Here is a 26,078-nt window from a genome sequence, read left to right as displayed (position 1 = left end):
ATTATTTATGATTACTTCACCATTGCTTAAGTTTTCATCACACACTTGTCTGAACAGTCTCCCACTAATTTAATTATCTAGACATGCAAATGCCAGAGTTTCAGAAATGGATTATTTGGTACATGCATATAGTCTGCTATGGTGGATTATGTCACAATGAGTCTAAATGAGATGTTTGACACGTAAAAGGTAAGTCTGCTATGCATACAATGTCAGAATACGCCTGGATTATTCGTGTGTCATAAGTTAGCGATGTTTGTCAAGGTTTTTTTGATGACCTCATAGAGAGTCACTGACTGCCAGAAGTTCATGAAAATGGACTTGAGAGTTTTTTTTCTTCAGAAATACTGTATAGATAACATTAGGATTATTAATAGGATTTAGAGTTCTGGAGTACTGACCCCCCCCCAAAAAAAAAACCGGAGTCTTCTCTGAGTGAGAAAACTTAGAATTAGTTTGAATTAGTCTATATCTTGTGGCATGCAAGGGGCTAGTCTGCTGCAGTGAGAATGTCAGGATGAATTTAGTCTTATGGCATGTTAGACATGAGTTTGCTAGTGAAAGGCATGTCAGGATGAATTTAGTCTCATGGCATGTTAGACATAAGTTTGCTAGTGAAAGGCATGTCAGGATGAATTTAGTCTTATGGCATGTTAGACATGAGCTTGCTAGTGAAAGGCATGTCAGGATGCGTCACCTACAGATTAGCTGTTTTATGTATTGGAGTTCTCTTTCTATCATAATAGGTTCCTGGGTGTGCTTGCTTTCATGACCTGGATCTTGGTAGGGAATAGTTGCCTATTGTAATATTGACATATCTAATTTTAATATTGACATGTCTATTGTAATATTGACTTGTCTGTAATCTTGACATGGTATGATGTGTCACAGTGAATCTCTGTGTCCAACAGGCTGTGTCTGCATTTAGTATGTCAGTGTTGGCAAGAGTCTGCATACATGCCAACCATTATGCTTTTGGCATAATCATTATGCTTCTTTTTCCACTAAATTATGCCTTATGCATAAATGTATTTGGATTACGCGTTTTCAGTATATGCCCCTCCCCAAAAAGATTAATAATTTGTTTTCTCATTTTAATTAACATCCCATTAATCCCACAGACCATATTCTAGAAAAAACGGCTTCTATCTAACTACAACATAAGAGTACGCTTGTCCGTAGACTTACATACACTTTCCTAACAGTATTATGTTCTATTTTTAGCAGCTGCCCTATTTCCAAGAAACAGGCTGGTTCTACTTTCAAACTTTTGACCTCGGTTTCTATTTAATGCAGCTGTATGGCTTAGTTAGGAGAGAACAGACTGGTTTTCTAACTTGTAATCTTTGCTCACAGATTCTTGTTCAAATTCATACCTAGTACAGAACCAGTCTGTAGGTATTTGGTTCTAAAAATCAAGTTGGATTTATTCTAGTCGATGTGTGTGCTAGAGTAAAAATGTTTTTCAAATGATTTCATAGATGGATTAGAAAAGACGAAAAATCTACTCTGAGATGAATACATGAATTACATATTACAGTGTTCCATTCTAGGGCAGCTTCATGCCCCTTGCAGGCTGTGTGGAATCTATTTTAATATTGGTCTTGGATGTAAAACAAAGAAACATTGAATTTGCTTGTTTTACTAACTCCAATACTAAGGTAACTTCTTTTTTTTACAACATAACTAAATTGTGGACATGAATTTTATAAATGCAGAGGCATTATATACAGAGTTCTTAATAGAACACAGACTACCCCTAGCGGTAGAAGACTACATTGGTCCTTTGTTCAAACAGATGTTTCCTGATTCTAGAATTGTAGAAAATATGCATGTGCAAGAATAAAATCATCTAATATTGTTAGGTGTTTTTAGCAGAAGATACTTCACTTAAAATTCAGAAGCCATGAAAATTGGGCTCTTTAGTATTGCAACAGACAGGAGTAGTGATTATGATGACAAAAAGTTGGACCAGTCAGTGTAAGAGACTTTGACAATGAAAAGGGCAAAGTCAGAGTGCTCTTCTTTTATTACTAGAACTAACAGTAGATTCCACTGGAGAAAACATTTTTTAATTTGCTTGATAATGCTTTGAACAAATATAAATTGGCGGAACTGTATGGGGTTTTCAGCTGATACTGCATCAGTGATGACTGGAATTCATGATAGAGTTGCATACTATATTTTGAAAAATGTCTCCATCATATGATGCACCTTGCTGCAGGAAAAGCTGCTGATAAACTAGAAGGACAACTCTTAAAGTATCAAGCTGGCACTCTGCCTGACAATGTACTTCATGGGGACAGAGTTGATGTGCAGTGGCACCTTATTACCCAGCTAAAAGATCCAATAACTGGAAGATATATATTTCCTCTTCCTTGTCAGGTTATGAAAGGAATATTGGTTCTTTATCATTCTAATGCTGACTGTGAGAGATTGTTCAGCATTGTTAACAAAAGTAAAATTGAATTCAGATCCAGGCTCTCTAACCCAGCACTTAGTGCTCTACTGGTGTGCAAAACATTTATTATATCAGCTGGTACAAAGTGTTTTGAAATGCAATATGAGAATCTGTTGCTTCTTAAAGCTCAAAGTGTTATATATGAAAACTTGAAGCAGTAATTGATGTTAAAGGTCCAGAGGGATAAATAAATCATTTGGTACATATGCTCATTGAATTTTTATCATGTTATATGTGGATTACTCTTTTTCTGCTTGGATTACTCATTTTATCCACTTGAATTACACTTTTTCTCGCCAGGTGTTTGCATATATGAGTCTGTCATATAAATATTATGTGATCAGTTGATAAGTATTAGTTCTCTTAACACTGAAGGGTGAACCTTGACCAGAGTGATTGCCTTGACAGTGTTCACTGACAGCAGAACAAATTTTTACAGAGTTTATCAACTTCATACCTGTCAAGCAGAAGTATTTGATGTGCAAGAAATAAGGAATGATGATGTACTACCAGAGGAAATCTTGGACTTCATGATTAGATGCTTTCACCAAATGTTTCAAGGATTTTTTGTTTTACCTTTATCTTTTATTTTATATATCTTATCAGAATTATAATATTTTACCTTTTATATTTTATATTGGCATCATTCATGTTTACATTTTGTGACGTTTGCATGCATTGGGGTGGGATTCTTCCAATACATTTTAATTAAATTATGATGAAATTTCCACCCTGGCTCGTGAGGTTAGAAAGTTAAATTAGTGACAATGTAAATTTACAGCTCTGAGCCCCCAGTCAGCACGGCCGATAGCAGAATTATAGAGAACACGAAGATGAAATTCAATCAATAACAATTTAATAAATTCGATAATTTAAAAATGATAACTTTCAATCACCTGTCTTTCCCTCGACCAAATGACAGCCTAATTCATCCCATGATTTACAGTGTGAGTTCGATTTCCCCCGTCCTTGCATCTACTCATCTCTTTCTTTCCCGCTAATTCCTTCCTTCTTTCCGTTCCTCTAACTCCTCCTTCGACTCCGTTTCCCTCTCTACAGTCTCCTCGTTCAATTTCGCTCCCAGACTTCAACTTCTCCTGACTTCTCTCCTTTCTTCTCCTTTCCTCCGTCTCTCTATCTGAGACTACGGGACCAAACTGTTACTGGTCTGTCCCTCAAAGCTTCCTTATTTGAAGCTGTCTGTACTTATAATTTCCTGTTCTAAGATTTTCCCGCTAATAACGAATGGCTATTCGGAGTTACGCTAACCTCCTCTTGGTAATTTCGCTTAGCGAACTAATTCTTGCCGGAAGACGTGGAGATATCATTCTCCCCAAATCAGGGTGTCTCACCTGTCTCGATTCTGATTGGGTGGCGCTGTGACCCTGTCCAATCGTTTTAGCGGCCAGTTCAAACTGTCTGTCTGTTTGCAGGGAAAAGAAGTTAAGACACTCCCACTTCTTCAGGCAACTTCTTTTGATCTTGGACAAATGTTTCCACAACTAGGTGATAATTGGCTATCTGGTGGCTTCGCAACTCCTAGGTCCGGCTCTCCACTTCTTAGCCACGGCAATCTTACGTAATGAATTAGTGGTAGCCTGCGGCAATGTTTAACATCAAACAATGGCTTCTCAGAATTACTTTGATGATACATGTTTCAAACTGGGGCTACTCTGGGTCGGGGTAAACATGACACATTTTTTAAAAACATTTTTAAACTTTATATTTCATTGCCACTATTCTGCTAAGGTTCCATAAAATGCTACTACATATATACATGCATACTGCATACCTACCTATCTACTATCTACATAACATGCATGCATACCTACCTACTATCTACATACATGCATGCATACCTACCTACTATCTACATAACATGCATGCATACCTACCTACTCCCTACTTACATACATGCATGCATACATACCTACATACGTTCATAAATATATACATACCTACAAGGATACATGCATTCTTTTGGTGCCATCAGTATATTTATGGTTTTGTGGGAAAATTACATTTTCATGAGTACATATCTTTTTGGATTGGGGAAGAGTCTTTTTGTTTCAAAATGAGATCATTGCTCCTTCATAAGTTCCTGGAATAAATTAACCACAAATTGGTTAAATTTGGTCACCTGCATAAGAAAGTTAATTCACAGTAAATTTAGATCTCACCCCCATTTTCTTTGATGCATTGCAGGAGTAAGTTACAAAACGTCTGTATCACAGGAGGGCTTGGCCACTCATGGTTTTGCCAACAATTTTGGCCACAGTATTGGAGGTGAGGGATACCGTGGTGTAGAGGGGGTACTTGTTGCCAACAGTTTGAAGACTTTCGTCTCCAAGTGTATGGAAAATGTGAAGGACCTGTACAGCAATGACAACATTGTACGTATTATATTAGTGCTGAAGCAGCTGATGATTTTTTGCTAGTTTTCTTGTCACTCACAAAAAAACCCAGCTATATCTACCAGGTGGGATAAAAATAATTATCATTATAAAAGAAAAAACTGTATCAAGATATGAGACAAATTTTGTCAGTGCCATCGATGTAAAAGTTTTGCTTTATAAATAAATTTCCCACAACTACCAAATTGTCAAATTGGCATAGTTATCCAGTCAGTTTTGTTTTCTAATTGGTTGATGTGAAATCATTCTGTCCACCACTACTGCAGTTTCAAAGCTAGTGAATTAAGCATTGCAAATCCTTGACTGGTCAACCTGTTTCACAATCAGGTTGTGCCAACAAGCATTGCAAATCCTTGACTGGTCAACCTGTTTCACAATCAGGTTGTGCCAACAAGCATTGCAACTCCATGACTGGCTTACATGATTTGGGGAAAAAGGGTCAGTTTAGAATCACAGCTAATAATTTCAGCAGTTTAACAAATTGGAAGAAAAATAGAGTAAACTGTTGGGAATTGACTTTATTTTGTCTAGAAATTTTGTAATTTTCATAAAGATATATTTGGCATAAACAGTTACTTTTTGGAACACAAAGTTGTTGAATTTTATATTGCAGAAAACATTGTTTACCAGTTAAACCAAATTAAAAATGCTGCTGATGACGTTTTGTATTTTCAAGTTGAGTCATTTGCATGTGTGCTGGATAGTTCCAAAAGCTCTTTGAGCTTGTAAATCATTTAGAAAAGTAGGTGTCTAGTGATTTCAAAGGTGACATAATCTAGCAATAAATTCAATCAAAAATACATGTATATCTTGAGAATGAACTGAATTTTACATCATAATAATAAGGATAAAAATTAATAATAATAATAATGTCATTACTTTAAAATGCCAGTTCTTTTGATTGATTTTATTTTATTTATCTTTGCATAGCTGCCAGTTGTCCTTTTTTTCCAGTATTTGTCCCATATTTTGGACCTAAATACGGGTGTATGTTTTTCTTGCGAAAACTATGTTTTTAAATAAAAAATAAATAAATAAATTAAAAATGTCCTTGTAATTTTCTGTTTAGAATGGCACTCGTTTCATTCTGATTCAAACGTATTGCATGTACATAGGAATAGAGTTCTAAAATATGATTGTTTCATTCGAAATTGAGGCTGCCATGCCTGTCTTTATCTGCCATATTGGATTTTGCAAAGAGTTGCAGCTATCACTGTATCTCATCTTCGTAACATTCAACTTCTAATCGTGTCAAAAAAGAAAGCAGAATATTCAGAATTTTCTCCAGGAAAGACAAGAAATCAGAACAGGAAGGATAATTGAGCCATCTTGTTTTGATTTGTGAAGCCATCTAGTAAAGGAGAAAAGTTTACATTTTGCAAATTGTGTAATGTTATTTTGCTGTTGGGCATGGAGGCACCCATGACATGCAAGAGCATGAAAAAGCTAATAAAAATCAGCTTGCTTCTTTGTCATCAACATTTCAGCCTGAACTTATGACGTATATAAATACCAGAGAGAACCTTGATGTAATTCAGTCAAAATTTGGTTTATTAAATTTCTTTTAGAAATGAACCTTCCTCTTTCAGTTACTAGAGTTGCTAATAATTAAATTTTGCACACATTCTTTAGACAGTAAAATCACAAAGGACTAAAACAGTTCAGTAAGAAAATCACACAGAATTCAGACAATCAGTGAAAGATGATACATTGGAATTGATAATGACTAAGGAAAACAGCAAGGTGTGGAAAAGGCTCTTATAAATAGCCTGTGTCTGAGTGTGTTGCATCTTGCACCTTCTTGCCCATTCAGAAGGTTCAAGAGTGCAACACGTGCATCTTTGACATTAAATAATTAAGGAAGGTACTTCCTACTTTACTGACAGTTGTAGATGTTGTATATAGTTACATATGCATTAAAATGTTAAAAATCTGTATTTCTTTGTGAAAATCTGTATTTTTGTCATAAGCAGTTAGTATTTTTGTACTTAGGGATTGGCAGCTCTGTCATTATGTTATTTATTGCTTTGAAGATTTGTTGCCTAATGCGGTCACCTTTTACCTATCACTGCCATCTCACCTCTGTCTGTGTTGGTTCAAGTCTCGGGCTCGGACGTTGTAGTTTTGTGTGAAAGCTTACCAGTAGCTTACCATCGGTTAGTGGTTCTTACCAAGGATTTTCCTGGGTGTTTCCTCCACTTGCTATACTGGTTGCCATATATAGCCTATCATGTGCTGAAAATGGCATTAAACCCCAAACAACAATAACTACTTGTAAGACTTGGTTCATGTTTTAAATTTGTTTTTTTAATATAGGTACTATGATTTAAGTAATTTTAAATGCCTCACATCAATAGCCTTTTTCTGTTTTGAATCTTAGAACTGCAAAAGGAACCAAAAACATAGGGCATCACATAGGTGACAGTGTGAGACAATATGGTTAACAGTTAGAGTGATAAATGGGTATCATTAACTGTCATTTATGTATTAGAATTGTATATTCTTTTGTTCCGTTCATATGCAAGTTCCTCATATTTTGAAATTCATGGGTTTTTATGTTTGAAGTGGTCATATCAAGTCCATCATTTATGCTGTGTCAATTGAATCATAACAGTTATATTGAACTATATGTGAAGATAAAGATGGAAATGAAAAATAAAGGTGGACCCACAGGAACATATTGTTCTTATTGAACATAATATTGTACACTGTAGTACTTGTTTGTTTTGACATAAGGAAATATAGATTAATTTTGGTTTGGTGTTTTATGGCATATCAACACAGGTTATTTAGTGCCAATGCAATTGGAGTAAAGTGCCTTACCCAATGACACACCATGGTAACCAACTTGGGCTGTTCTAATGGTAGAATTTGAACCTGCACCCTTTTGGTCAGGGGTCCAGCTTGCTTAACACTGAGCCACTGTGGCCCACGGAAATAGTGGGAGCCATATGCCACAAGACCAGATCCAGTATCAGTTTGTTTCAAAAGTCCAGAAGCCAAGGATCAAGAAAAAAATGTTCAGCCAATGCCATTAATAAATGTTAGATTTAGTAAAGTATTTTTGTCGTTACATTTTGAAAAATGTTTAGAACAGTTCATGGTATCAACAGTAGCCCATGGGATAATCACATTTAGCAAGTGATAGCCCCATCCCAGCATTATGGTAGTCCTATTAGTAGCCCATGGGCTAAATTAATTCAGCATTATGGTAGCTCTTGTAGAAGCACAGGGCATATCTGAATTCAGCATATGATAGCCGATACCCAGCATTATCATAGCCATCCGGCTCTGTTCCAAACTATATTGTTTTCCTCATAATTGCAGATAATTACAAACAAAATGCTTTATATTAAGTGAAGTTGTATTTGTATATCATTCAGTCTTATTTGTTATCTTTACCTAATAATCATTTCAGAGTTTGTTCTGTGACATTCGTCTTCTTATCACTTACCTGAAGGAGTTTCATGGTGGCACCTTCCGGCGAGTGGCTCTCAGTGGATTGTTGGACTCATACTTTGACATACAGAAGAAAAAGGAACAGGAAAAGGAAAACAAAGCTAGAGCCTCCTTTCCTATAAGGTACTGCCCATTTTGATTCAGTTTGAAAATAATTTGTAATGATAAGCAGATAGTACAAAATAGTAACGTATGTCGAGTTAGCAGATTGTGGAACAGAATAAGCAGATCTTGAGACATAAAATTAGCAGATAGTGTGGCAGAGAATTGGTAAATCATGAGAAAATAGATTTAGCAGATTATGGGACTTGGCATAAGCAGATTACAGGACATTGCATAAGCAGATCATGAAACATACAATTAGCAGATAGTGTTGCAGAGAAATGGCAGATCATGAGACAGATTTAGCAGATTGTGGGACTTGGCATAAGCAGATTGCAGGACATAGCATAAGCAGATCATGAGACATACAGTTAGCAGATAGTGTGGCAGAGAATTGGCAGATCATGAGACATGAATTAGCAGATAGTGTGGCAGAGAATTGGTAAATCATGAGGCATTTAGCAGATTGTGGGACTTGGCATAAGCAGATTGCAAGACATAGCGTAAGCAAATCATGAGACATACAATTAGCAGGTAATCTGGCAGAGAACTGGCAGATCATGAGACATGAATTAGCAAATTGTGCTGCACATAATTAACAGATTGCGAGATGTAGAATTTGCAGGTAGTATGACAGAAATATCACAACATGAGGCATATAATTAGCAGATGGTGTGACAGAATTAGCAGATCATAAAATGTAGAATTGCTGATAGTGTGACCAAATTAGCAAACCATGAGGCACATAATTAGTTGATAATGTGACATAATTAACATTGTAAAATGTAGAATTAGCAGTAAGTAAGAATTAGCAAAAGCGTGAGATACCTGATTAGCAGACTGCAAGACATGGTTAGCAGGTCACAGGGTGTGTGTGTGTGTGTGTGTGTGTTTTGGATTTTCAACATAGCTTTAAACATTTTTCAGTCAAATTGATATGATGTTTGCAGTGTGGCAGTTTATAGTGATGATTAGCACTGGGGCATCAAGCATAGCTGCTGACCCTCGTGATTTTGGCATGAATTTCACAACTTTTTCAGCAATTCTCGGATTCATCTCACAAGCAAAAAATTCATGAATTCTCCAATTCTTAATTATTTTAAATCTTTAATAAAATAACCGATTTCCCTGTCAAGCGCTAGTTGTGATATTGGCAGTTGCCGAAACGGTCCGGTACTGCTGGTTACGATATTAGTAGAACTGCAGCCGATTATAACAGTTAGCCCGGTAGCATTCATTTTAGCCTATTTCAATCTATGTGTATAAGAGTAGTTTTACAAATGCTTTTGAGAGAAACTGAGGCCTAACTGGAATTTGTATCCATGCATGCAACAGCAACACTGATTTGAATTACCATTCGGCATCACATGTAAGATCTTGAAAATGACTTTACCACCAAGGAAAAAGAAATGGATTGCTCAAAAAGTGAAGTTTAATTTGGAATATACCAAAAATTGGCAGTGCATTCTGCCATTAAATATTGATATACATGATGCTTTTTGCACAGTGTGTCACAAAGTTTTAGTATTGGGCATGGTGGCAGTGATGATGTGAGGAAGCACATGGGTTGCAAAAAACACATAGAAGTTGGGAAAAATTCACAGATTTCAGCTCTGGAATATTTTAAGCCATCGACGGAAGATCTGCAAGCTAACAACGCTGAAGCATTATTTGTGAGTTTTCTTGTTGAAGACAATCAGTCTTTATCAGCTGAAGACCATGCTAAACATTTGTTCTGACAAATGTTCCCGGACTCGAAGATCGCTTCCAAATTTAAAATTTTCCTGTGTAAGAAACAGTAGTGCTGCAGCTCCTGTGCATTCCTCACAGCAACAGAGACAGTGAAAGAGCATTTTCTCTAGTGAGGAAGAATAAGACAGACTTTAGGGCATCCTTAGGTGCAGAAAATTTTTGAGCAATTTTAGTCACCAACCAGCAGGCAAGAAGTCTGAACTGTTTTGAAAACAAATTTACGATCAAGCAGTTGAGGAATTTCAAGTCTGCCACAGTATCATGTCTTGATAAATAACCACAAGGACAAGTCAAATTTATGAATACCATAATAATTAGAAATGCAGAAATATATATATGTAGTATCTTTGTTTTATATTGTGATCTAGATATAATAATAATAATAATAATGAGGATTTTGTATAGCGCCTAATCTTTAGAAGCTCTAAGCGCTTTACAACATTAGACAACACTTATAAGATAAAAGACATATAATAATATTATTACAAAAACAAACACCATGAAATTAGAAAAACATTAAAAAATAAAAAAACATGCTGAGAATATTTCAAGTAGGAAACATTATTAGGTCTTTAAGTTTGTTCTTGCAGTTGAAATAAGTGAGTTTTGAGAGCTCTCTTGAATGTGATCACTGTGTCTTTGTGTCTAAGTTCAGTGGGCGATTCATTCCATGTTGCTGGGCCTTGGTATGCAAAAGAATGCTGTCCATATGACTTTGTTTTCATAGTGGGAATAATGAGTATATGATTGTTAGAAGAGGAGCATAAGTATCTTGCTGGTGTGTACACATGGGTGAGGTCAGATAGGTATGTTGGACTAGAGTCCGACAGTGAAGCATAGCACAGAGGACAAATTTTGTGTTTGATTCTGGATTGAATGGATAGCCAGTGTAGGGTACAGAGCAGCGGGGAGGTGTGCTCTGATCGTGGTACTCTAGGTGTGATCCGAGCAGCTGTGTTTTGAAGTTTCTGGAGTAGATATTGAGATGAACCAGACAGAATTGAGTTACAATAGTCCAGTCTTGAAAGTACTAATGAACACACAAGTGTTTTAGTGGCATCAACTGAAAGATATTTGCGAATTGAGCTGATGCGTCTCAGCTCAAGATACGCAGCCTTGCATATGTTCATGATATGTTGGTGCAATGTGAGAGTACTGTCCAGAGTAACACCTAGGTTTCGTACAGATTGTGTGAATTTAATGTTGGTGTTGCTGATATTTATTGCTTGGGATAAAGGATGTGAATGAGAAAGTCTTTGTGTTGTGATCAGAATGGCTTCAGTTTTATCATCATTCATCTGCAGCTTGTTACATGTCATCCATGATTTCACATCAGAAATGCACCTCTCTACACCTTGGATGGTAGCATCAACTTCAGTTGGGTGGCTAGATTTGTATATTTGGGTGTCATCAGCGTACAATTGGTTAGACACTGGATGATGATCTATTACACTTGAGAGCAACTGAGTGTACAGAATGAAGAGAACAGGTCCAAGAACAGACCCCTGTGGAACACCACAACATAGATCAACTGGGCTGGAGTGTATTCCATTTGCAGATACAATTTTTGTCCTGTTGACGGTGAAGTAATATATCATGATCTATTGTGTAAAATGCTGCAGACAAATCAAGGACTGTAATCTTTCCGCTATCCAACACAGAGAGAATGTCATTAACTACTTTTAAAAGAGTAGTTTCAGTACTGTGGCAAGGGCGATATGCAGATTGTACATGGCTAAAAAGACTGTTTGAATTTAGATAAGATACAAGCTGGGATAGAACAACCTTTTCTAAGATTTTTGATATGAATGGGAGATTAGAAAGTGGGCGGTAGTTCTTTAAATCATTATGGTCTAGTGTTGGTTTCCTCAGCAGAGGCTTTAGAATGGCAGTTTTGAAAAATGATGGGAATTCCCCGGATGAGAGAGAGGTATTAATAACATCAGTTAGTGAAGGCAATACTGGATCTAAGCACTCAAGCAGTGTATAGTGTAGTATTGGCAGTCAGAGTTGGTGGAGTTATTGTCATGGTATTTTTCACCAATTCATGTTCAAATTCACTAATTTTTATCGCTATTTTCACTAATTGTGAACCTGGAATGTTGGCAGCTATGCATCATGCCACAGATATGTAGCAAGATATCCCACCCAGTCAGTTTAGCCTGACATCAGGCCGACCAGTCCTAAGAACAACCTCTTGATGCTGAACACCAAGCAAGGCAGCTGTTAATGCAATCTTTAAAGTCTTTGGTATGACTCAGCTAATGTTCAAACCCATGACCTACTGCATCGAAGGCTGATGTTCTAACCTCTAGGCCACTGGTGCAGACACACAGGGCATATAAATGCAAAACATAGACTCGTGAGACAGAAGTAGCAGATAGTAAGACCTAAAATATAGTGAGCAGATAGTGAGACACAGTGTTAGCTGAGAGTGAGAGACAGAATTAGCAGATAGCAAGTCATATAATTAGCAGATAGTGAGACCAGGAATATAGCGAATAGATAGTCTGGCATTTTTAAGATTCTTTAAATGATGTGCAAAAAGGGTATGCTGTGACACGATTTAAAGGCAGCATATATTTTTTTTTAAGGGGGAGTCTTTTTCCTCTTGTTAAAGTAAATTATGATATGAAGTTCTGAGAGAGTGATAAGTGTAACTTGAAGTGGCTTGCATTGCCAACATGCACAAACGGAAATATTGTTGGCGTACCTTTATATTGTTTTTTCTACTGTGGCTGAAATTTCTCTGGATGTTGTACTTACAGAAATTGTGCATGATCTCAGCACACCAAAATTGCTGCATCCATGTGCTAAAAAAAATCAGCCTGAATTAGTCTAAAGTGCACTATCTTTAGCAGTTATTAAAATAGGGAAAACAGATTTTACCAGATTAGACAATACCAACTTTTGAAAGAGCAATGAATGAATTACCAAATATATCAAATGTAAAAAGAAGTTATCAGCTCTTTTTTTATATATACAATTTACCTCAAAAGTTCAGAAAGTAAAATTAACTAAGTGGAGCCAGCAGCTTTTTGAAAGTTAAACATCAGAATCAAGGCCAGGCAGTATTCTCTAAATAAAGGTATTAAAAATAATTTTAACAATACCATAAAATATACAAGGTTGTTTTTAAATAGCCAATTACTAATGAGGATAACCTTGGAAATTCTTTTCTTTAAAAATCTAACATTATGCAAAATATGAAACTTTAGAGTGTCACTATATAAAGTGGAACCCTGCTATAATACAATATTTGCAGTATTCAGTAATTTTCTCCCAGATCATTGTGTCTGAATTCAGCATCAGATATATCGCATAAACAAAGTATTAACACCATTACCTTGCCATCTGATATCATTTCATCTGGGCTTGCAATTAATCCATAATACATGTAATTCCATTGCAAAAATTGCATACATATTTAAACTATTCAATAATTTTGTCACAGCTAATTATGTGTCTGAATTCAGTGGGAAAAATTAACAACAAAATTAGGTTTAGAAAGATGAAGCATGTGTACGTTTCATTATGTTCCAAGGTCTATGAAATGTGTCTGTACAAATTTCATACTGCTAAAATTTTCTCATATGCATTTCTGTGTACATTTATCCATTGTAAATTTCCAGTAATTAATACTTGCATGCCTGTTCGTTTGAACGAGTACAGCAAGAATAATTAAAGATCAACCCATGCTTTCAGCGTGCATATAACATTTACTTCAGATTTTGTGAATATCGAAAGAAACGTATGAAAACTGCTATACTAATCACTGCGCAAAGTGCAGAGAACAACTTGTGTTTGTGAACTTGCTTTTCAATAACGGTAAAATATATTTATAAAAAATAGGAAATTAATATTGAGTTCATAAGTAAACCCCATATACATGTAAAACCCGAGAAACTAAGTGCAATAGGCCTTCAGTGGTCACAAGTCACTTTTTATAAATTTTTATAAGCATCATACCCTTTCAATTTCCAGCTAATAAAGCGGACGGATGCAGAAGGTCATGGGTTCAAACCCCGGCCGATTAATACGAAAGACTTCTAAAACTGGTACTAACAGCTGCCTCACTAGGTGATCAGCATTAAGTGCTAGTGTTAGGACTGGTCGGATTGGTGTCAGAATAATGTGACTAGGTGGGACATCATGCTACATGTCTGCAGCATGATGCCCCCATGCTAGACATCACTTTAAACTGCCACACTGCAGACATCATAGCGATATGACTGGAAAATTGTTAAAGCTATGTTGTAAATCTAAATCACACGCACACACAATAAAGTGGACATTATTTACTGGTCAAATGATTGTGTCTAATAATACCGTCAAAGCCAGCAAACATGTTGGCGGCTTTTGTTTTTTTATGTTTATTAAATTGTGAGAATGGCAGTGATGCAGTTAAAGAAGAAACACATGTAGGCTATTGTTTGAGCAATGATTGTATACAGAATTAATTGAAGACAATGACAAAGACAACTTACTGACTTTACTCATGGATCAGTAATAAGTAACATTTCTGATAATCTTTATTTTGGCATAACACTTCAAGAACCTGGTGAATATGTAAATTTCAGAAGCTACACCATGATCATATTATATTAAAATTCATATGTGACTCTTCCCTAAAATGATAATAAATGTTTTTACACACTATTTCTTGTACTTAAAAAAATAATATTGTTTCCCGGTAGGAGAAAAATACACGTACATGTATTTAGAATTTCAGGAACCATGCCACAATCATATTATATTTGAATTCATATGCAGTCTCTTTCCTAAGTTGATAATAAATTTTGTATACATTATTTCGTGTACTTTGAACAAAAAATATTTTTTCATGTGTGAATGAATATACGAATTTTCAGGAGCCATGCCATGACTGCATTATATCCGAACTCACGTTATGGCGGTGTCATACTGTATTGCTTGTTAAAGTAAATTATCTTTTTTGAGGAACATTTGTTACAGTACATTATCTTGAGGATCAATCCATTGGAATATTTTGCTTTATCTGATATAAGATTGGGTGTTTTCTTCATTGATAGTTAGAGGTACTAAATTGGGAATATTTATTTCAAACTGAATAAATTCCATTCATTATCTTGGTTATGTTTTATTAATATTTTCAGCCGTACCGTGTCTGTTACATCAGAGAGTGGAGATGAGAAGGACCAGGTTAAGTCGCCTTTCAGTAATGTCATTTACAGTGACCCTCGTGAATATGGCAAGTCTCGACGCTCATTGTTCAGAAAGAAGCTGAAAAAGGTAATTTATTACTGAAATTCTTTCTATATGATCATGATCTAAATTTACAAATTTGGCAAATGCAACACATTAGCAGTGATTGTTGTTTTCACCTTATGCTATTTGGCATCATAGTTTTTCCTTAAAACATAACTTAGAGAAACTTGTCAAAAATTTATGATCTGTGGTATGTAGAAAGTATCTTAGATCCACTTAAATCTACTTGTTTTTTTAAAGAAATTAGTCATAATATATTTAGGCTATGTTTTCCTCATCATTCTTGATTTTCATATATTTTCATCCAGAACATTTTTACTTATTATTTCTCATTGGGTACCAATTTTCGTGGATTTCATGCGTGTTTCAGATCTCAAATTAAAATCCCAATAAACAATGACCTCAAATTATAATCCCAGTAAAAAATTATTTGAAATTAAAATCTCAGTAAACAATATCAAATTAAAATAACAATGATCTCAGATTAAAATACCAATAAACACTGATCTCAGATAAAAATCCTAATAAACAATGTTCTCAAATTAAAATAACAATAAGCAATGATCTCAAATTAAAATCCCAATAAACAATGATCTCAGATTAAAATCCCAATAAACAATGATCTCAAATTTAAAAAGCCAATAACTTTCGTCATGCTACTAGACGAAGTGGGCGACTAAGTTGCCTAAAAAACATAACCTTCACCTTCTTATGTTTGGAAAGTGAAAACAACTTTGTCCTGTGATTTTTTTTTAGGGGAACATTGAATGACCATCCTTTATGAGATGTTCCCTCTCCTTAGCCAAGTTATAGTTCCAGTGTTATGTTACTGCTCAAGGCAAAATGTAGGCTTCAGGCCATCAAATAGTTGGTGTTGATATCAGTTGTAATGACAAACTCTTGTACATTCACTGGCATGTGTTTTGATACCTAATTGACCATTAACCCTTTCCCAAGTAAGTTAATAACTATCACTGCCCAATTTTCGCAAGTTATCTTTTGATGATAAAAACATACAAACTTGTGTTTCGAAACTTAAACGTATGTAATTAGCAATTTGTGTTTTAAGAATAGAATTGGTAACATGAATATTTTAACTGCCACAGGTACATTATTTTCTTCATAAAATTTAGTTTGGAACCGTAAGTGAACCTGTCATTGGGAAGTACCACTTTATCAGATGTTACGTTAATGAAGATTTAGCTTTAAAATATGAAGAAGAAAAGAACACAGTGAAGCAGCTACTATTTAACCAGGGGCCCAGAGTGGCCGAGTGGTCTAAAGCGCTCTCCGTTACGGATCACTGCCATCTCACCTCTGTCTGCGTGGGTTCGAGTCTAGGATTTGACCAATGTGGGTATGTGAGAAAGCTTGCCCGTAGCTTCTCATGGGTTGGTGGTTCTTTCCGGGGTTTTCCCAGGTTCTTCCTCCACCATTAATACTGGCTGCCATACATAGCCTATCGTGTGCTGAAAAATGACATTAAACCCCACAACAACAACAACAACTATTTAACCAATGCCTGATGTTACACAAAGTACGTAGACAAATAATAAAACCATATATATGTAATCCTATCAATGGACTGTTGTAATAAAGCTATAAAGTGAGTGGTTACGTTAAAGAAAACCCTCTTTCTAAAAATAGATGCACTTTTATGTTGGTTGTGTTGATTGTGTTGAAAAAAGGGTTTAGTTAATTCAACTGACTTTAATTTTTCATTGTGTTGTCTCTGTACAGTTACATTAAAATTTTATTGGCAATAAAGTAATTAGGATGAACAGCATGATTTGAAAGACATGTGAACTTGCTTTCATGTACATGGTACAGGGGTTGTTTCAAACAAGCTTAGAAATGTTTTGAAATGCCATTTTATAGTGAACTTTCAAAAAGCGGAAAGGTAAATTCTTGATTAAGGGTAGTTGATTAAGCATTTGTACTAACTTGCAATTACAATACTGTAATCTAGCTACACAGATAAAATTCATTACCATGTATAGTTTCTGTTTTTCTATTTTTAAGTCATATTGCAAAAATACAATGTATATGAATATAGATAGAACTCAGAAATTTTTTTACTTGGTAATAAAGTATTCCTTAAAACCAATGTATAATGCAAATATGCATACTGTGTAACAGAGGGCATAATTCAAGTAAGAGAATGAAAACAAGACACACATGCATATATATATATATATATATATATATATATATATATATATATATATATATATATATATATATATATATATACACAGTTGAACCCGGTTATGTCGCCGGCCTAGGGGTTTGCCAAAAAGCGTCGAGATAACCGATGATTGAGATAAACGAAAACCAATGTGGCGGCAATATATTAACATGTGCTTGAAATTTCTTTATGTACATGATGTGCGTTAATAAATGAGAATGTACATGCAGATGTTTTTGGAGGTTTTTTTACACAACAGCGTTGCCGCGATTTGTTTGATGAAGCGATCAGCATGCTATAAAAATGTACATACATGTTTGCTAACAACAAAAGGCATATGTGCACCAACTAACAGCAGAGATTTACCAGTATACAATACAAACCACCATCGATTCTCGATACAAACCTTTATTATATTCTCCAACATTGCAAACACAAAGATCGCTCACAAAATCACAAAAAACATGCGGGGTGTAGTTCGTTTTTACAAAAAGCTAACCAGTGTCAAAATTAAATTCGCGAGTCATTTCACTCTGACACAGCTCTGAAAAGTATCGTACACGCGGTTACTATGGTTTCTTTACAAAGTCTAAAATGCTTTGTTGCTTTTAGCCTTTAACAGTCTGCTTGAAAACAAATGCTTCAATATTATTTATGCTGTCTAAAACAGTTTCATCTCCTACAAAAGAACCATACTGTCGAATTTTCTGTAGCATTTCTACCACCTCACCAGCTGAGGGAATTGGTTCCAAATCTTCGTCCGCATCTTCTTCATCTTCTTTGTCATTGCTGCATGCAGATGTGCTTGCCTGTGCTGACTGCACATTTGATACAATGTCTTCATCGGTGATCACGCCATCAGTAATGACGTCTTTGTCGATTTCTATGTAATCTCGGAATTCCTGGACAGTGATGGCTAACTCCTGTGCCTCCTCTTCCAAGATAGCATCTGTAAGGCTTGATTTTTTTCGCCGGCGATTGGTCATGGGGATCGAGATAACCGACGTTAAGTGGCAAATTTGGCCCTCTTTTGTGCTCGAGATATTAGGGTTCGGCGACATAAAAGAATCGACATAACCGATGAGAAAATGCTAAGACAAAGAGAGAATTTGGCGGTTTCACTTCAAAAACGTCGACTTAATAGGGTTGGCGAGTTAACCGAGGTCGAGATAAGTGGGTTCGACTGTATATATATATATATATATATATATATATATATATTGCATATATTGCATGTCTTGCTTTGCTCCCACTTCTCCCTATTCATTATTCACTTCTTCCTATTCTGTCCAAAAGGTTAAGTCACTACTCCCTAAAATTAAGGTCTAGCTTGACCCCTGTAATAAACAAGTATCTCAATTAAAATGCCAATAAATATTGATCTTTCTGTGGAAACAAAATAATCTTTTCCCAATCCATGAATTGAATTACCAGTAAAAACAAAACTTAATGAAAATTGATTTCTCTTCAAATACATTCCCCAATCAAATTACCTTGGTAATATTAGCCTGCTACCTCACAAATCTAGCCCTACTAAAAGATGAAAAACATCTTTACTAGCTCATATAGTCAAAGGGCAATAATTCTTGCCCATTACCTCCCCTTGCCTTCATCGGGTGTCACTATGTTTTAGCTTTGCTGCTGTACTGGTAACATAGTATAGTTCTTCTCTCTGACAATCCAAGCCATATCTTTGTAATCAGACACATTCCCACCTGACAATATCTTGGCCAGCACTCTATACAGGAGTGGTCGAGTCCTTCACATGGAATGGCTTCTCTATCAATCGATCTTCACTTAGATCTGCTCACTTTGGGGGCTTCTGATGATCGGCCTTTTTGCAAAAAAGGTGGAATCACAAGTTACCCACCTTGGTCTCTCCAGTCCCAGAACCAGAAGTTTGGGCCGTGGAAGCACTCTCAATCAGTTGGAGGGTTTGTGGACATTTTTGCCTACCCTCCCACTGTCCTGATACCAGAAATAATCCAGAAGATATGGGGTCAGAAATGCAAGATGATTCTGATAGCCCCTCTCAGATGGGACAAGTTCTAGATCACCAATCTACTCGATCTAATGATAGATCTGCCCAGGAAGAATCTGGCCAACACAGATCTTCTCAAGCAACCCTGGTTATGGGTGTTCCATTCCTGCCAGGACCATCTTCTTCTGCACTGTCAGCTCTTATCCGGACAGCCTTGTGAGACAAACATTTGGAAACTTCAGTTGGGGAGAAAATCTCGAGAGCAAGAAGGCCCTCCACTCTGAAAGCTAATGAGGGAAAGTGGCATGTTTTCAGGGACCGGTACTAGACCAATAACATTGTCCCTCTGAGTGCCTGAATCCCAAAACTGGCCAACCTCATCTCTGGCTCTTTGAGGAGAAATGGTTGGGTCCCAATAACTATCAAAAATTAATGCTTCATGATATTGAACCCATTCTGGTATCATGGCAGACATGATATTGGGCATGATAATGACCTGTTTGATCTTTTAGACAATTTTGATCTTGTTACGTATATTTAATTTATATTTGATATAATTTATGTTTGATTTGATTTAATTGTTTGTGGGTTTTGGAATCGTTTTATTTTCTTTACATGTGTAATGTAATTTTGTTTACTAGGAATCTTTCCATAAATACCTAATAATAGAAACACTTTCTATTTTTGACTTAGTTCCTGGCCTTGATTCAGGGTCAAGTAAAGAACTTTCGTCCTCGGAGTAAAATGATTGGTTCTTATCAAGGACATACAGGGGCTAGGTGATTTTTATATGTAAACATGATCATGTGATCCTTTATTTCGCAATTAGGCATTTCCAAAATTGTGAAATACTTAGTATTATTAGTAATGTTTCGAGATTTCTCTGTTTTTTTTTTTTTAAATACTTGATGTCAGGTTGTTTTCTTCTGTTGTGACTAGTTTTGAGTTTTTGAGTTTTATTTTCATTTTTCGGATTTAAAAGATTAATTCTTTGCTCTGGAAATATTTTGTGTTCATGTAGAATTTTTGAACAAGGACATATCTTAAAAATTTTATTTGGATTTCCAGGACTGGAGGATTAATTATTGTGTTTCTGCAAGGAACTGTAGACTTCAACACAGTACAGGTTATAGCATACGTCATCGCCTTCCATCTTGGATTCTTCGTCGGGACTCAAACTTGAATTCATTAGAACATTTTATTATTAGGATTTCTAAAATTTTATTCGTGGATTATTTTTGGATTTGATTTTTGACATCATAAGTTATTTTTTAAACTTTTACAGTATTTTTCCAGGGAAATAAATTATTTATTATAATTTTTCAAAGCTTGTTGTTTTCACTCTTTCTTGTGTTGCTGATTATTCGAGACTAAACACGTAACATAAGGATCTCAATTGACCAAATCCCTCACTCTGTTTCCAAAATGGAACATATCCTGGGTTTTAACATGGCTTGATAAGAATAAATTTGAGCTTCTAGCCCACACTTGGCTAAAGTTACTATCATTCAAGACATGTTTCCTTATAGCTTTAGTTTCCTCATGCAGGGTAAACGAACTACATGCCCATCAGTCAGCCTGAACTATCGTCAGTTCAGATTGGATGGTTTAGTGGTCCTCTTATCACATCCACCCTTTGTTGCCCAAAATAGGTTACTGTCTTCAGCAACCAAAAAGTTGTCATTCTCTTGCTCTATTCCATAGACAGGTTGAGAGCAGCAGCCATGTAAGATCCTGTTTGTGCTCTCATGCATTACTTGAAATGCATGGAGACAAGGTGGCATGAACAAACACCTCTTCTGTCTAGTGAAAGCCAGGAAACATGATAACATCCCTCAAGCCCTTGGTTCATAGCTGGAGTGGGTTATATGCTTGGCATACTCTAACGTCTCACAAGACCAGAGTAGCCTCATGAATAGTACCACTCGTGAGATTTGAGTCATCTCTGTGAGCCTCACGTTAGAATGTAAAGGTTCAATCCAAGATCAGAGTAGCCTTGTGAATAGTACCACTCATGAGATTTGAGTCATCTCTGTGAGCCTTATGTTAGAATGTAAAGGTTCAATCCAAGATCAGAGTAGCCTTGTGAATAGTACCACTCGTGAGATTTGAGTCATCTCTGTGAGCCTTATGTTAGAATGTAAAGGTTCAATCCAAGATCAGAGTAGCCTTGTGAATAGTACCACTCATGAGATTTGAGTCATCTGTGTGAGCCTCGCATTAGAATGTAAAGGTTCAATCCAAGATCAGAGTAGCCTCATGAATAGTACCACTCATAAGATTTGAGTCGTCTCTGTGAGCCTCACATTAGAATGTAAAGATTCAATCCAAGATCAGAGTAGCCTCGTGAATAGTACCACTCATGAGATTTGAGTCATCTCTGTGAGCCTCACATTAGAATGCAAAGGTTCAGTCCAAGATCTAATAGAAACTGTTGGCTGGCATGCAGAGTCAACCTTCTTGAGTTTTTATCTTGGAGATTCTAGCATCACAGAGGCAAACCCTGAATCTGGTAGGTTCGGTGGCAGCAGCACAGACAGCCATCAGACCCAACTAAATCAATAAATGCAGCCTGTTAATTTCGCTGGATTTGCCAGTGTAATTTTGTAGTTAAGATTTAAAATCCATCTTCTTAACCAGTCTTCTTAATGTAAGGGTCACTGCTCAAGTGACCCTCAACTGTGTTGTGTATGTAATTAAGAGAATGGGTTATCATTCATATGGTCAAGTGACCCTCAGCTGTGTTGTGTATGTAATTAGGAGAATTCATATATGGAAGAGACCATCATTCCCTAGAAGAATGCCTGAGGTAGAGGTTGGACGCTTAGCATTCCCTCCTTTTACATATTCTTGTAATGTAATGCAGTTGGAAAACATATTTGAAGGAGAAAGCAAATCTTTTAAGTAAATTATGTTTCTCAGAGAATATGTACCCAATCACGTTAATTAAAACCCTCCCAACCACCCTGCATTATGAATATCATCGTTAGTATAAAAAGCTAGTGACACCTGGTGGTGGCAGTGGAAGGTAATGGGCCTTTATCTATATTAGATGGACAGACAGGACGTTTTTCATATTTTAGTAGAGGTGGAATTACAAGGTAGCAGGGGGGCCCCGAGTGGCCTAGTGGTCTAAAGTGCTTTCTGTTACGGATCACTGCCATCTCACCTCTGTCTGCATGAGTTCGAGTCTTGGATTCGGTCAATGTGGGTATGTGAGAAAGCTTGCCAGTAGCTTCTCGAGGGTCGGAGGTTCTTTCCAGGGATTTCCCAGGTTCTTCCTCCACCATTAATACTGGCTGCCATGTATAGTCTATCGTGTGCTGAAAAATGGCATTAAACCCTACAACAACAACAACAACAAGGTAGCAGGCTAGTATTCCTTACATAATGTGATTGGATAAGTTTTCTTGGAGAAAGAAACATAATTTACTAAAAAATTGGCTATCTTGAAAATAAATTAGTTCACAGTGTTAAGAAATAAATTCACCAGTTTAATACTTTTCTTCACCCCAAATTTTGTTCTATCTTAAGGGCAGGAAAATTAAATGGACAAATTAATGTAATGCATGTGTGATTTTTTTATTTTTAGCAAAGAGAGAAGTGAATGTTATTGTACTTTTGACTAATGTTTGCATTCTGGAAATATATAAGACTATAATTAACATCCATGGTGGAGTAAATATCAAGTAGGTGGTGTTAAATATATGTGGAGTAAATATCAAATAGGTGGTGTTAAATATCTTTGGAGTAAATATCAAATAGGTGGTGTTAAATATCTGTGGAGTAAATATCAAATAGGTGGTGTGAAATGTCTGTGGGGTAAATATCAAATAGGTGGTGTGAAATGCCTGTGGAGTAAATATCAGATAGGTGGTGTTAAATGCCTGTGGAGTAAATATCAAATAGGTGGTGTTAAATGTCTGTGGAGTAAATATCAAATAGGTGGTGTTAAATATCTGTGGAGTAAATATCAAATAGGAAATATGTGGTGGTAAATATCTGTGGAGTAAATATTTTTACTTTCTTTGTCCTCTTAGTCTTTGACTCCGAGTCAGTACAATGCAGCAAGCGACTCAGAAGTTCTGGATGAAATGTTTGGAAAACACAGTCCCCGTGCAAGTCTGTCTGCAAATGAAGATGAGTCTCCTTCCAACACTGCAACTCCAAAGAGAAAGTTTAGCAAGTTTCATATAGGTAATATTACCATAACAGTAAGTAAAACTTCTTGGATTGACCTTAAGTTCTGGCCCTTAATTCTTAAAACATTTTGAGCAAGAAACCAAACTTGAGCTCAAAATCCCAATATTTTGACAGTAATTTTATTGTAAAGTTAAAATAATATAACTTTTAGGGTTGTCTTTGCTCTAGTTACTCTCTAAACAGTGCCAAATTTCACTGAATTAGATTAACTTCCAGAAAATGGATCACATTCATCTTTTAATTCCACTCAAGTGAATCACATACAGTAACAAATTTCATTGACCTAGATGTACTTCAAGTACATGGACCATAATTAACTCAAGTCCTTCTCATTGACTGCCAAATTTCATTGAGTCACCTAGATGTACTTCAAGTACATGGACCATAATTAACTCAAGTCCTTCTCATTGACTGCCAAATTTCATTGAGTCACCTAGATGTACCCCAAGTACATGGACCATAATTAACTTTAGTCCTTCTCATAGACTGCCAAATTTCACTGATCTATATGTATTCGAAGTAAATAGAACATATTTGTCCTGGAATTCATATGAGTTACTTAAGTCTGTCAATTGTAAAGACTGACAGTTTCACTGACCTTGATTTACTCTAAGTTCTTGGATTATATTGATTCTGTAAGGCACTTAATTCCAATTTCCTCAACATAATATAGCTAATAAAGTGTTCAAAGTGCCATTAAAAACTAACTGACCAATTCCCTGAAAGTCCCTATGTGCAAAAATATCAGCACTCAATTTGTTGAGTCTTATTGTTTAAAATTACTTTCTGATGAATCAGATATCTGTTACCCTCAGTTCTTTGAAAATCCTAGATAGGACACACACATTTAATGACAGTTTAACATGGTCATAAAAGCCAGGAAGGTTAATCCCTTATTAGTCCAGAAAGACTGTTTGAACATTGTTTCTTTTTCTAAAGCCTTTGTTAACTTGTAAGTCCTTTCTTTCAAAGTAAATAGGTCAGAACCTCATGTACGTAGTATTGCTGTTTAGTAAAGATGTCAAAATTTTAATGAAAAGTCATCTGGGTGACGATCAAACCTAATGATCAGGTACCTGATCAAAGTGAAGTTATCTTAAATGAGAACCTTAACTGGTTTGTTCTAGTTTCATACATGTCACTCCTCGAGAGGTATACTTGTGGCCGAGTGGTCTAAAGCGCTCTCCATTACGGATCACTGCCATCTCACCTCTGTCTGCGTGGGTTCAAGTCTAAGATTCAGCCAATGTGGGTATGTGAGAAAGCTTGCCAGTAGCTTCTCGTGGGTCGGTGGTTCTTCCTGGGGTTTTCCCAGGTTCTTCCTCCACCATTAATACTGGCTGCCATGCATAGCCTATCATGTGCTGAAAAATGGCATTAAACCCCACAACAACAACAACAACAACATGCCATAATTACAGAAAACCATACGAAAAGTGTACATTTATTATTGCTACTTACCTGGATCTGCCGTTAGTTAAAACTCTTGTTACAAATTGACTAAGTCCATGTGGATTAGCATGAGAATACAGGCATAAAACAAAACGATAAATTATTTATACACAGCATTCACTTTAACTAGTCTACATGACCTGTTTAACTTTTGCTGAATGGTCATGAAATCAAATTGTGAATGCTGTATTATATCACTGAAGACTTCCTTTCAAAATTTATAAAGTGCTATTGATTTATCCTTTTCCTGTTGCAACATGTTCTTCAATTTTACAAAATCACCCTCTTCTAACATTTTTTAGTTGTATAACATCCACGAGTCACATTGATAAAGCCTGTTTCAGTTAATATTTGGCACAATGTTTTTTCTATATAGATTAGTCTGCTAATTAGGTGTCTGTCAGACTATAATTAATCTGTGACACTTTGTTTTAAAAACAAATCCACCCGTTTTCTTAGAAAAATGTGATGTACAGTTATTATAAATAGAAAGGAGACTGTTCACTATACATAGCTAAATGGTCACACATGTCAAAAATATGAAATCAGATGGAGGTCTATGAGGGATCATTGTCACATGACACGAGCCTTGAACTGTACTCGTTATTCATTGTCTTGCTTGCTCATGACGTCGCAAGGTATAATCTTTGATCTGAACTTGGAAACAGTTTTTGTTGTTGCTTTTACATGAACTAAATGGGTACACTATATCTAATTTTATTACCTGGGTAATTTTAAATGGGCGGGTACCCATTGACACTTTTACTGTTCAGTTGATTAACTTTACTAAGTACTGGTCACTTTGAGTGATATGGCCAA

At 36.0% G+C, this 26,078-nt stretch overlaps 1 protein-coding gene across 8 annotated transcripts in view; it reads left to right on the top strand.

The window, feature by feature from the left end:
* LOC149779169 (protein unc-80 homolog) overlaps nt 1-26,078 on the top strand; it is a 225,941-nt gene that overhangs the window by 26,666 nt on the left and 173,197 nt on the right. For all 8 annotated transcript variants that reach the window (XR_016415580.1, XM_089939731.1, XM_089939730.1 and 5 more), the window contains exons 6-9: nt 4,667-4,854; nt 8,294-8,457; nt 15,324-15,459; nt 23,645-23,801. Coding sequence is in view for 7 of the 8 variants with exons in the window: in XM_089939731.1 (XP_089795857.1) it covers nt 4,667-4,854; nt 8,294-8,457; nt 15,324-15,459; nt 23,645-23,801 (645 nt within the window). In the remaining variant the exon portion in view is untranslated. The remainder of the gene's footprint in view (nt 1-4,666; nt 4,855-8,293; nt 8,458-15,323; nt 15,460-23,644; nt 23,802-26,078) is intronic.

This window comes from Sinohyriopsis cumingii, chromosome 17 (genome assembly GCF_028554795.1).
Source record: "Sinohyriopsis cumingii isolate HCF-2022 chromosome 17, ASM2855479v2, whole genome shotgun sequence".
NCBI lineage: Eukaryota > Metazoa > Mollusca > Bivalvia > Unionida > Unionidae > Sinohyriopsis > Sinohyriopsis cumingii.
This window is presented reverse-complemented; position numbering and strand designations above follow the sequence as displayed.